At 43.3% G+C, this 12,801-nt stretch overlaps 2 protein-coding genes across 6 annotated transcripts in view; one reads left to right on the top strand and one right to left on the bottom strand.

Annotated features, from left to right (window-relative positions):
• The window catches only part of Klhdc1 (kelch domain containing 1), a 51,065-nt gene extending 46,765 nt beyond the window's left edge, over positions 1 to 4,300 (bottom strand). For 2 of the 3 annotated variants that reach the window (XM_048362284.1, XM_048362285.1), the window contains exon 1: positions 4,050 to 4,300. In XM_048362284.1, coding sequence (XP_048218241.1) covers positions 4,050 to 4,145 — 96 coding nt within the window. In that variant the 5' untranslated portion in view covers positions 4,146 to 4,300. Of the gene's footprint in view, positions 1 to 3,500; positions 3,878 to 4,049 lie in introns of those variants that run through there. The other variant, XM_048362286.1, reaches the window with a different exon arrangement.
• A 2,545-nt stretch (positions 4,301 to 6,845) lies between these two features.
• Pole2 (DNA polymerase epsilon 2, accessory subunit) overlaps positions 6,846 to 12,801 on the top strand; it is a 34,189-nt gene continuing 28,233 nt past the window's right edge. Inside the window, exons 1-3 of one of the 3 annotated variants that reach the window (XM_048362278.1) lie at positions 6,846 to 6,932; positions 8,420 to 8,520; positions 10,282 to 10,357. In XM_048362278.1, the coding sequence (XP_048218235.1) occupies positions 6,865 to 6,932; positions 8,420 to 8,520; positions 10,282 to 10,357 (245 nt within the window). In that variant the 5' untranslated portion in view covers positions 6,846 to 6,864. Of the gene's footprint in view, positions 6,933 to 8,419; positions 8,552 to 10,281; positions 10,358 to 12,801 lie in introns of those variants that run through there. The other 2 variants (XM_048362280.1, XM_048362279.1) reach the window with 2 other exon arrangements.

Raw genomic sequence — 12,801 nt, 5'->3', positions numbered from 1 at the left:
GAAGAACTAAGAGCAAACTAATATTCTGGTACAAATTAGAATTTACTACATATTTTCCTTTGGCACTAGAGATGATTTCAGACACTCTGTTCTCTAAAATTAGCTCAAGAGCATGGTCAAGTAGTAGAGCACTTGCCAGGCAAGCACAAAACCCTGAGTTCAAACCCCATACTGCCAAAAACCAAAACCAAAAGCACCAAAAATTTGCTCAACAATTAGCACTTTATATACTAAATAAGTACATTAGGCAGGTGTTTTAAGATATGTTAATTTTAACATTGCTTTGAAGAGGAAGAAATTGTCATCCAAACAATCACAATTGGACAATCTGGTCATTATTAACTACTGACTGCTAAAATACCTCCAGATTCCCGGGTATTTTACCTATCTTTTGTTCAGAAGGTATTTCACTTCTAAAATAATTGTTGGAAGGATTCTATTTTTCTCACCATATGCCATTTTTTTGTTTCTCTTTTTTTGGTAGTGGTGGTACTAGGGTTTGAAATCAGTGCTCTGTACTTGCTAAGCTGGAGGTCTATCGTTGAAGCCACACCTCCACCCTGCTATATATATATATATATATATTTTTTTTTTTTTTTGGCCGGTCCTGGGGCTTGGACACAGGTCCTGAGCACTGTCTCTGGCTTCTTTTTGCTCAAGGCTAACACTCTGCCTATTGAGCCACAGTGCCACTCTAGCCTTTTCTCTTTATGTAGTGCTGAGGAATCGAACCCAGGGCTGGCATGCTAGGCAAGCATTCTACCACTAAGCCAATTCCCAGCCCTCTCCAGCCTGTTTTTTTGCTAGTTATTTTGGACATTTCCATGTCAGACTCTCCTGTCCTGACTTTCCACGAACCCCAACCCTCCAGATCTGTCTCCTATATAGTAGGCACGAGTGACTGGCAAGCACAAAGGCTGATTATTTTTGAGATAGGGTCTTCTTTCCTGAGGGGTTGTGATCTACCTACTTTGGGTTTTCTATCATGGTGGCTGAGATCACCATTTCTAGCTGCCCTCCATAGAGACCAGCTCTTGCAGACTTAACTGTTGTACTTGGCCTGTGACTTCAATTCTCCCAATTGAAGTTGGAGTGGCAGACACACAGCTTTAGTTTGAGAGGTGGGGATTTCTCATTATCCTTGCTGCCCAGGCTGGCCTCCAACTACAGTCCTCCAGGTCTCAGCTTCCCAAGTACCTGGGAAGTAACAAGAAACTACTCTTTTACCTTCCACTTTTGCTTTAGACATTATTTAACTGCTGATGGATCCTGAAAAGTTAAAAAGGAATAGATTCAGCCCCTGTGGGGTGGTACTTATAGTATCTCTGTTCTTGGGAACACTCAAGTATTTTCATTCCATAACTGCCACCTAAAGAAGTGGAGTCTCATCAAGTACATGTGTGCATACGTGCATGTGCCAGTACTGGGGCTTGAACTCAGGACCCTGGACATTGTCCTTAGCTTTTTTGCTCAAGTTAGCACTCTGCCACTTAAGCTACAGCTCTATTTCTGGCTTTTTGTTCATTAATTATAGTCTCATGGAATTTCCTGCTCAGGTTGGCTTGGAACTGTGATCCTCAGATCTCAGATTCCTGAATAGCGAGGATTATAGGCATGAGCCAATTACATAATTTTTAAGATTAAAACAAGTGGAGGAAGGATGAGCAAATGCAGTCATCATACCAATATACATTATTAAAAATTGAACTATGTAACTTGAGGGTAGGGATGGGAGGAAGAAAATTGGGGGAGAACAATGGAAGGGGTGACACTAACCAAGAAATATTGTATTCATAACCTTACTTATGCAATTGTAACTTCTTTGTACAATTACTAAATAAAAGTTTGAAACATGATATAAAACATTAGACTCTTTCATTTACAGGCCCTAATGAACCATAGATGTGTCTCATTTATGAGTATAAGGTGAATCTACACAGACATGAGATTTTATAAAATTATTATTTTAAGTAATTTTCACATAACTTTTAGAATATCAAGAATCAAGTCTAGGGCTGGGCCTAGTGGCCTAGTGGCAAGAGTGCTTGCCTCGTATACATGAGGCCCTGGGTTCAATTCCCCAGCACCACATATACAGAAAGTGGCCAGAAGTGGCACTGTGGCTCAAGTGGCAGAGTGCTAGCCTTGAGCAAAAAGAAGCCAGGGACAGTGCTCAGGCCCTGAGTCCAAGCCCCAGGACTGGCCACAAAAAAAAAAAAAAAAAGAATCAAGTCTAGGTGTGGTGCCACATGCCTGGCACCTGGGAGGTTAAGGCAGACTACACAGCCATATCAGCCTCAGAAAGAAAAAGAAGCCCGGATCCTGTGACCCACAACTGTAATCCTAGCTACTCAGGAGGCGGGGATCTGGGGATTGTAGTTAGAAGCCAGCCAGCCAGGCAGGAAAGTCTGTGAGACCTTTATCTCCAATAATCTTAAAAAAAAAAAAAAAAGGCTGGGAATATGGCTTAGTGATAGAGTGCTTACCCAGCATGCATGAAGCCCTGGGTCCAATTCCTCAGTGCCACATAAACAGAAAAATCTAGAAGTAGTGCTGTGGCTCAAGTGGCAGAGTGCTAGCCTGGAGCAAAAGAAGCTCAGGGATGGTGCCTAGGTCCTGAGTTCAGACCCCAGGACTGGCAAAAGAAAAAAAGAGCCAGAAGTGGCTCGAGTAGTTGAGCACTCATTTTGAGCATAAGAGCTCAGGGATAGTGCCCAGTCCCTGACTTCAATCCCCAGGACTGGCACCAAAAAAAAAAAAAAGATGAAGTTTGGTGTCTCTGCATCTTCAAGAACTAGGAAAAAAATTAAATATTTTTGCACATACAATCACTATATTTATTTTTCACCAAGAACAAGTGATGGAAATGTGAAAAAACAAACAGAACACAGCCTTTAGATCTCTCACAGGTTGTAATCTGCTGCCCTTGATGTCAACAAGCCATTGAAGTTATTCTCATTGTCCTTATTTATCCAGTGGAGATTTAGGTACTCTACCAGTGACATTGAGGATTATTTAAGATTAGGGACGTGAAAATTCCTAGCACATCCTAAATACGGTAGGCACTCAAAGATTAGTTCTGATTTTTCCCATACTGCACTAAATTAAGAAGAAACACACAAACAAAGTCCCACTTGGATCTGGGAATTACTAGCATACATAGTATGTACTTTATTTCAGCGAGTCCATTTCCTTCCTGGTCTGTCATCTAGTATGTCCGGAGAGGTAGGATCTAGTTTCAGTAGTTTCCATGGCTTTCCCCGCCCCCCCCTTAATCTGTAGACTAAAAGGATTAGCATATATTCCTGAATTGTTTTCCAGCTTTACAATTGTTACTCCGATCCCCTGATCCAACAGGAACAAAACAAACACACATTCTAACCTCCATGGTAATACGAACTACCGTACTACTCTCTGTTTATTGTTGCTAATACAAGTCTAACTTGTTGAAGTGCGGGATTCGTTAATTATCCATTAGCAAAGAATAACGATTAGGATACCTAAGAGATAATTTAACTGCTGCAGTGATTTCGGCATTTTATTTCGACTCCCACCGTGGCCAATAACCGCAACAACAACAACAAAAAAGCAAATATCATGTACACAATGTTTTTAAGTGGGCGCCGGTATTTAAGGGCAAGGAATGACGCGGCAACTGCCTGACACCGCCCGGGGGCTCCTGGCCACCTAAGGGTGGCGGGTGGGGAGAAGGGAGCGCCCAGGAACCAGGGGGAAAGGCCTCAGACCGCGGAAGCCACGGCGGCACGGCGTTCAGCCGGCGTGGAGGGACGTGGGAGGGTGGGCGCGGGCCGCCGGGACGCGGGAGTCCGGGCGCGCCGGCCCAGGCCCCAGACTCGGGGGAGGGCCGCCTGGACGCGAGCCCATCTCGGGAGCGGGAGCCGGAGCCGGAGCCAGAGCCGGAGCCGGAGCCGGAGCCGGGGCCGGGGCCGGAGCCGGGGCCGGGGCCGGAGCCGGGGCCGGGGCCGGGATGGGCGGGCGCTCGGCGTCCCTGCAGACCGAGCCCGCCCCGTCCCGCCTCTTCCCCTTACCACGTAGCCCCCCCACACGTAGAGGAAGTTCCCGTCCACCACGGCGCAGTGGCCGCTGCGCTCCTCGGCCACGCAGAACAGCTGCGAGTCCGCCATCCGCGCCGTCGCCAGCGCGCCGCTGCCCAGCCCGCCGAGCTGCCGCTCCGCGCTCCCGACTCGGGCACGCACAACGGAACGCGTCGAGGGTCCAGATTGTGGGCAGGCGCAACCTGCGCGGCTGCGCCGTCCGCAGCGGCTGGCGAGCGTGGCCCGGCCCTGGGCGACGGTGTCGGCCGGGGCGGGAAGGCCTGGCCTGGCTTCTCCCGGAGGCCCCGAGCGCGCTGGGGCCTTTCCCGGACCTTGACCTTCCCCAAAGGGGTTTCTGTAGTTGGTTTTGTAGCAGCATGGCTGCTGGTCACTAGTCACTCTGAGAACTTCTCTTAAGTCTGTTAACCTACCATACTTTCCCTCCCTTCTCTTTTAAGACACTGGTTTGCCCAGTGAGTTAGTTTTCTTATGTTGCTATAGCTGTCCTACATTTGGGGGAGTTTGTGATTGCCCCCTGTGATTTATTAACCTGCGTGTAAGGATTTTGTTTTATTTTTAAAATATTAACAATTTACAGAGAAACTTGTAGGTCTAAATTTATAGCCCAGGCCTGTCTCCATCTGGTGATCCTCTTGCCACGGCCTTCCAGTGCTTGGGTTACTTGTGTGTCTCATCATATCTCGCTCCACTTACTTGTTTTAGGCTGGAGACAGTTTTTCCAAGAGCTCTTCATGCTGCACCCCAGTACAAGGATACCCCCCCCTTTTTTTTCTTTGTCGGCCATGTGGCTGGGTGATGTCCTTGAGCTCTTCTGCTCAAGGCTAATACTCATCACTTTGAGCCACAGCACCATTCCGGTTTTCTGATGGTTAATTGGAGATAAGAGTCTCAAGGACTTTTCTGTCTAGGGTAACTTTGAACTTGGATCCTCAGCTCTCAGCCTTCTGAGTAGCCACGGTTACTATAGGCATGAGCCACCAGCACCTGGTCCTTTTCATTGTTTATAATACATAAAAATACACAGAGGCAAATGTTTTTCCTTTGCTTTATACAAAAGGAAACACTGGTTATTTATTGCTTTTACACAATAATGCCTGCTTTCAGGCATAATTCCCTATCAGTATGTAGTAATCTCATTTTCTGGACAGCCTCACAGTATTCCATTTGAGTAACTATGTTGTGATTATTTATTTATTATAGTCCTGATAGACATGTTGTTAGTTATTTCCAGTTTTATATCACAAATAATGCTGTAGGGAAACATGTGTAAGCTATTTTGTAGTTTTACAAAAAGTCTTAGGAGTATAGTTGTAGAAGTTGAATCGCTGGATCAGAGGGATAATTCATACATAATTTTGCTAAATGTTGCTCAGTACTAGTTTAGCTGGGAAATGAAGATGTTGAAGTCACCACTGTACACGCAGTTTTGTAGGAGCTCCTGCCATGGATAAGATTTCCTAAGGAAGAGGTGTAGAGTGAGATGCCATAGGTTTTGGGAATATAAACATTTCTGTGGAAGGAAGATAAGAAGAATCTTTAGTAGTAACTACCAGAAGAATATGCCACCATGGAAGCAAGGAGGGAAGACTTGTGTTAGTCTGACTTTTCATCACTGTGGTAAAATATCTGAGAAAACACAACAATAGGAAGTATTTATTTAGGCTCACAGTTTCAGAGGTTTTAGTCCATGACAGGACAGCTCCATTACTGTGAGCCTAAGGACACTCACTTCCCATGACCACCTTCCTTTAGCTAGCACCTACCTCCTGAAATTTCTGTAATCCCCCACATAGCACCAACAGTTAGGAACCAGTCCTTTAATATGTGAGTCTTTTTTGCTGGGGAGGAGGCACTTCATATTCAAATCCTAACATTCTCATTTATTGCTAATTGAGTAAAAATGGGAAACTATTTGGCAATTCCTTAAAGTATGCATCTAAATATAAGGTAAAGATATATATGGAAATAACCCAACTGTCCTAACTGCTGGAATCAGAATAACAGCTCAAGACCTATCTAGCAACACCACTTGTCATTTCTCACTTGTAAGATGAATCTATTGTGGAAAAAGAAGCACAACAGTTAATTTGACAGTTCTGAACAACCCCGCAATATAATTTAATTTGCTATGACTATAGCTGGGTGCCAGTGACTCATGCCTGTTATCCTAGTTACTTAGGAGGTTAGGATCTGGGGACGGCAATCGAGAGCATCCCACGCAGAAAAGGCCCTAAGACTCTAATTAACTACCAAAAAAAGCCAGTATCAGAGCTGTGGCTCAAGTGGTAGGGTGCCAATCTTGAGTGATAAAAGCTCCTAGGCCCTGAGTTCAAAGCATCAGTACAGGCACCAAAAAAAGAAGAAAAAAAGTACCATGACAGACAGCACCTGGTGTGTAGGAAAAATCCAACTAAAATGCTGGTTGGATGAGTTTGAGGGAGATATAAAACAACTTGTACATGTTGCAAAAAATCCAGCCATGGGACATTGTTTCCAAAGCCGACAAGGCAGGCGGGAAGGTCCAGGGCAGTGTGCCCTGAATGATTCAATGACAAACGTGGGCCAAGAGAAGCGCATCCCCAACCAGACACCAGGGAAGGATGCTCCCGCCGGTCCCGTCTCCCCTCAGTGGAGGGGCGCAGGTGGTCCAGAGTGTCAGGATCGGGGACGACTCTGGCAAAGGACGGTTAAGCGCGGGGTTCCTGTGCAGAAAGTCCTCCCACCCGGACGGGGGCGGGGCCTCTACCCGGAAGAGGCGGGGCCTCTGCTGTGGCGCCAAATCGCGAACATGGCGCCTGAGCGGGTGCGGAGCCGAGCGCTCTCGGCTTTCAAGCTGCGCGGCTTGCTACTCCGAGGGTAAGTCTGTCTGGGCAGCTTGTCCCCCGCGCGCAGAGTGGGGGCTTCACCTTACATGATCCCCTAAAAAGTGGAGCAAGTGCCATCTTGAGGTTTCTTCCAGTTGGGGCGAGCTCTCCGGCCCGGCGATCGGTTTGGTAGCGGGCTTCTAGCCCCTGACTCGGGCAGCTTTCGGCCCGCAGGTCTCTTCCTCTGCCTCTGTCTGCGAATGAAAGCAGCGCTGCTTCTCTGCCGGCTCTCAGATGTCAAGTCAGCGGCTTTGGGGAAGAACACGTACATGCAGTTGCGGCCACTTTGCATTGCTGCAGACCCTCCCATTTTGGCATTACGAGCTATTTCAAACTGCATGCATTTTAAGCATGTTTTCAAAATGTGCATCTGAAAAGGGTTCCTTTACAATATCCCAGTGTCTGGTTTCTTGGACATACCCAAGTTTTTTAGGACCTACACAGTGAACAGCTCCAAGTGCTCTTGTTACAATTATCTCCCCCTCCAACACACCTCACTGAACCTGGGGTGGCAGGCTCGCGGTGCAAATGCCCCGTCACTTGAAGCGACACCATTGTTGGCTTATTTTATTATTATTATTTGGCAGCGTTTATTTTTTCAAATATGAATGTAACTTGAATGGTGATTATATTCAGATATTATAGTTTATTTGTAGCCTTTTGTCCTAACTTTATAACTAAAAACTGATGAAATTACTGGAAAGTACTTCGAGTAAATGCAATTTCAGTTATACAAGTGTCTGTTATACTCAGATATGGCATGTGACATGGAGGCTGACAAATTTTTGCTGTAAATGTAAGGTAATAAATATTACAGGGCTAATATGAGGTGTCACATTCAAGGGATACATAGAAATTATTTTTACTCATTTCAAAATGAAGGCAGATTGCAGCAGGTACACGATGGCTCCTCAGAAAAAAGAATGTGATTTGGGTTTTAGGAATAGTTGTGCCGGGTGCTGGTGGCTCCTAGCTACTTAGGAGGCTGAGATCTGTGGATCAAGGTTCAAAGCCAGCCCAGGCAGAAAAGTCTGAGACTATCTCCAATTACCCACCAGAAAACTAATGGCTTTGTGGCTCAATGTGGTAGAGTGCTAACCTTGAGCAAAGAGCTCGGGAACAGCTCCCAGGCCCTGAATTTAAGCCCCATTATCAACCAAAAAAAGAAAAGAGAAAAACAAGTTGTGTTAGTAGTAAGGAGACAGAAGGATGTTTTTACTCAGAAAGTGTAGGAAAGGTGAGTAATGTTTGAAGGAAGGGGATTAGTAGATCTTAATTTCAATGCCAGACTGATGAGTGTTGGCTATTTTTTTAGCATATTTTTTTAGTTGGCTAGTTTTTGCTTTCAGTGACCAATGACATGGCTTATCTTTAAAAAAAAAAAGGATTTATAGCATCGTCTTATTATGACACTTTTACATATGCTTGCAATGTATCTTGATTAGAATCCAACCCCTGTGTTTCCCCTTTTTTTTCCAGTGAAGCTACTAAGTACCTCACAGAAGCGCTTCAATCTGTGAATGAATTAGAGCTTGAAGACACCCTGGAAAAGATCATTGATGCAGTTGAAAAGCAGCCCTGTAGGTAGCATTTTCTGATAACTCTTAAATTGTGAGTATAGCTCTGTATCCTCAGATTTATAGATTTAAGTAGAAGTTGAGGATTTAGTGTTTAAGATCTTCTGGTGTTATGAGATATGTCTGGCAATATTTCTTCCCAAGATATTAGTTCAGTTGTAGCCTCCTGAGTATTCTTCAGGGGGGACCATGTTGTTGCAGCTTCCTATCCTCCTAGGGACTTATCACAACCATCATTCTCTAACTTCGTATTTGCTGTGGTCTCCAATCACTTTAATCTCTCTGCACACTTAATACTGTTCTTTACTTGGTTAGGGGAGAACATCCTTTCTCATTTTTTTGGTCTCTTTTGGTTAAATATACTTCATTTGATACCATAAGCATGGGCTCACTCTGTCTCTCTTGTCTGTTTCCCTCCCTCTCCCTCTCTCTCTTCTATGTCTGTCTTGAGGCTTGACCTCAGGACCTGGGCACTATTCCTGAGTTTTTCTCCTCAAGGTTAATGCTTTACCACTTGAGCAACTCTCCACTTCTGGAATTTTTAGTAATTAATTGGAGCTAAGAGTCTCACAGATTTTCCTGTCCAGGTTGGCTTCAAACCACAACCCTCAGATCTCAGCCTCCTGATTAGCTAGATTACAAGTGTGAACAATTGATGTTCACCTTCCTGAACGTTTTTTGCTCAAAAACAGCCCTCTACCACTTGAGCCACAGTTCCACTTCCAGCTTTTTGGTGGTTAATTGTAGATAGGAGTCTTAAGGGCTAGCTTTGAACCTTGATCCTCAGATCTTAGCCTCCTGAATATCTAGGATTACAGGCATGAGCCACTGGTGCCCAGCTTGGGCTTTCTCTTTGAAGAAAAAAGTCCAGTGTTTCTAGTGTTCTGAAGTATAGAAGTAGGTTTGGCTCACTCACAAGTTGTATAGATGCTAGGTATCTCCAACATGTTCCATGACAGAGGAGAAAATGTTACTTACAATATCTCATTTTCTCTTCTAAAGTCAGAATTTTAGGTATGCCTTTCCTTTTTAAAAAGAATCCAGTTTATTCCAATTGATCTGGTCAAAGAATAAAGAGTATAAGAATTAAAAATACAGCCAGATGCAGGTGGCTCAGGCCTGTGATGGTAGCTACTCATGACATTGAGATCTGAGAATCAATGTTTGAAGCCAGCTTGGGGAGAAAAGTCCATGAGACTCTTATCTCCAGTTAACCAGCAGAAAACAGGAAGTGGAGCTGTGGCTCCACTGTTAGAGTGCCAGCTTTGAGTGAAAAAGCTAAGGCACAGTGCCCATGCCCTGAGTTTGAGCCCCAGTACTGGCACAGGAAAAAAAAAAAAAAAAGAATCAGGACTGAGTTTGTGTTGCTTCGTACTCCCTCTTGCTATGTAGTTAATCAACTTCTTAAAGTTGAACATTTCCTACATCTAAAATATGAATGCTAACATCAGTGTTATAGAACATCGGTCTAGTAGAATAAAGCTTGTAAAGTACTGAGCTAGTAGCTGCTATTATTACTCCAACACTTAATAAAACATAGCACTTGTGATTGTATAATTACTATAGCCTTATTGAAATCAGTAGTTTACAGAGTGTTTTTATAACTATGTTTATATCACAGAGCAAGCAATATTTATAAAATGCTTATAAAATGAAAGCATTTAGCTATATATGAAAGTATTATAATTGTAAAACATGGACATGAAGATATTCAACATGGGCCTTTGTTTTGTTATTGTTCTAATTTTGAACTTGTCTTTTCAGTGTCATCAAACATGATTGAACGATCTGTAGTGGAAGCAGCGGTTCAGGAATGCAGCCAGTCAGTTGATGAAACTATGTATGTGAATAAAATATTTCTTCAGGGAAAATAGTGATCAACATTTCTACATTGTAGCTGTTCTTATTTCTGTTTCTTTTAAAGTGATAGCCTGCATTATAACCTTCCTTTATTTCTTTCATTTGTATGTAAGTATGTATGTATTTTGCTCCTGGTACTGGGGTTTGAATTTGGGCCCTTGTAAATGCTCACCTTGCTTGTTTGGTTGGTGTTCTGCCCCTTGAGCTATGCCTCCACCCCTGTCTTCTGCTGGTTTTTTGGAGAGAAAGTCTAGTGGGCTTTTCTGTCTGAATTGTCTTTGAACTTTAATTCTTCAATTCTCCGACTCCTGAGTAGCCAGGATTACAGACATGCATCACTGGTGGTCACCCAACTCTCATTATTAAAGAACTTATTTTATTTTTCCCAAGGTGAGCTACCTAGTGTTTGCTGGTTTACTCAGCCAACCTGACTTTCTGTTCTTTATGTTTTAAATGAGTTGAATATCAGAAATTTATTTTTCTCTTAGGAAAGTACTGAACCTAGAGAAGTTCAATTACTTAACCATGTCCCATTGCAAATGGCAAGAGTCGTTTTATGACTCTTTCACTTTGTGTCATGTTTTTAGGCTTAGCAATTTATATAGTAATGATTAGGGGAGTCTCCTTTTCCTTTCTTATTTTGTATATGATACTTAGAAATTTGTGGGAAATAACTGGGAGGAAAGCATCCAAGAAAATAGGCAGAAAAAGTTTTAACTTTACAGTTCAAGTTTCCAACTTGAGGCAAGAAAGATCTGAGAAGATATTTTGGTCAATAATTATCTTTTTCCAGTCAGAACTAAGTAGAACTGCTAAAAGAAAAAAGAAGTGCTGTGGCTCAAAATGGTAGAGCGCTAGCCTTGAGCAACAAAACTCAGGGACAGCGCCCTGGCCTTGAGTTTAAAACCTATTACCAGAAAAAATTTAAAAAAGAGAGAAATTCAGTAGTTTTAATTTTAATCCTGCAAACTAATTTAACATAGTAGGTACATTGACATACTCCTAAAACCATTGATAGAAATTAAAAATGTACTTGGGAAAGTGAAATTGAGGAGGATAGCAATTTAGGCTAGCCCAGCTAAAAAGCTTTTGAGACACCACCATCTCAATGGAGAAACTGGGTGTGATGGTGTATGCCAGTCATTCAGACTCTAGAGGCCAATAAATCGGATCATGGTCCAGACTTTTCCAAGGAAAAAGCATGAGCATATTAAAAAAAACAATGAAAGCGAAAAGGGTTGAGGTCGTGGCTCAAGTGGGAAAGCACCTATGGCAAATTTCAAGTACTGAGTTCAAGCTTCTGTTCCCTGTACTCCCAGAATAATAAAAAAAAAGAAAGAAAAGACTGAGAGAGTGTGAGGGGAGGGGTGACATTTTCCAAAAAGAAATGTACTCTTTGCCTGACTTATGTGACTGTAATCCCTCTATACATAACCTTGTTTTTTTGTTTCTGTTTTTGTTTTTTGTCAGTGCTGGGCCTTGAACTCAGGGCCTGAGCACTGTCCCTGGCTTCTTTTTGCTCAAGGCTAGCACTCTGCTACTTGAGCCACAGCGCCACTTCTGGCCATTTTCTATATATGTGGAACTGGGGAATCAAACCCAGGGCTTCATATATACAAGGCAAGCACTCTTGCCACTAGGCCATATTCCCTCTTTCTGGCTATTTTCTATGTATGTGGTGCTGAGGAATTGAACCCAGGGCTTCATGTATATAAGGTGAGCGCTCTTGCCACTAGGCCATATTCCCAGCCCTACATAACCTTTATAATAACAATAAAATAGGCTAAAAATAAAGAAGAGAAATTCGAAGTGGTTATAACTGAAGTTTAAAAATTATTATCCTAAAATAGGAATTACCTTTTTTTTTTTTTGGCCAGTCCTAGAGCTTGGACTCAGGGCCTGGAGATTATCCCTGAGATTTTCTCAAGGCTAGCACTCTACCACTTCGAGCCACAATTCCATTTCTGTTATTCTGGTGGTTAATTGGAGATTAGAGTCTCACAGACATTCCTGCCTGGGCTGGCTTTGAACTGCTGCCCTTATATCTTAGCCTCCTGAGTACATAAGCCACCAATGCCCAGCTAGATAGCATTCTTTATAGATTTTTTTTCTTTCTTTCTGGGTTGGTTCTAGGGCTTGAACTCAGGGCCTGGGTGCTGTCCCTGAGCTCTTTGCTCAAGGCTAGCACTCTGCTTCTTGAGCCACAGTGCCACTTCCAGTTTTTGAGTGGTTAATTGAAGAGAAGAGTCTTACAGGGACTGTTCTGCTTGGATTGGTTTGTAGCTGTGGTTCTCAGATCTCAACCTTCTGAGTACCTAGGATTATGAGCCACTGACTCCCTGCTTAAAATAAGTTTGTTTTTTTGTTTTGTTTTGTCGGTTGTGAGGCTTAACCTTGGCCTGGGCACTGTCCCTGAGCTCTTTT

The sequence above is a fragment of the Perognathus longimembris genome, chromosome 14 (genome assembly GCF_023159225.1).
Source record: "Perognathus longimembris pacificus isolate PPM17 chromosome 14, ASM2315922v1, whole genome shotgun sequence".
NCBI lineage: Eukaryota > Metazoa > Chordata > Mammalia > Rodentia > Heteromyidae > Perognathus > Perognathus longimembris.
The sequence above is the reverse complement of the archived record's forward strand: the minus strand, read 5'-3'. Positions and strand labels throughout refer to the sequence as shown.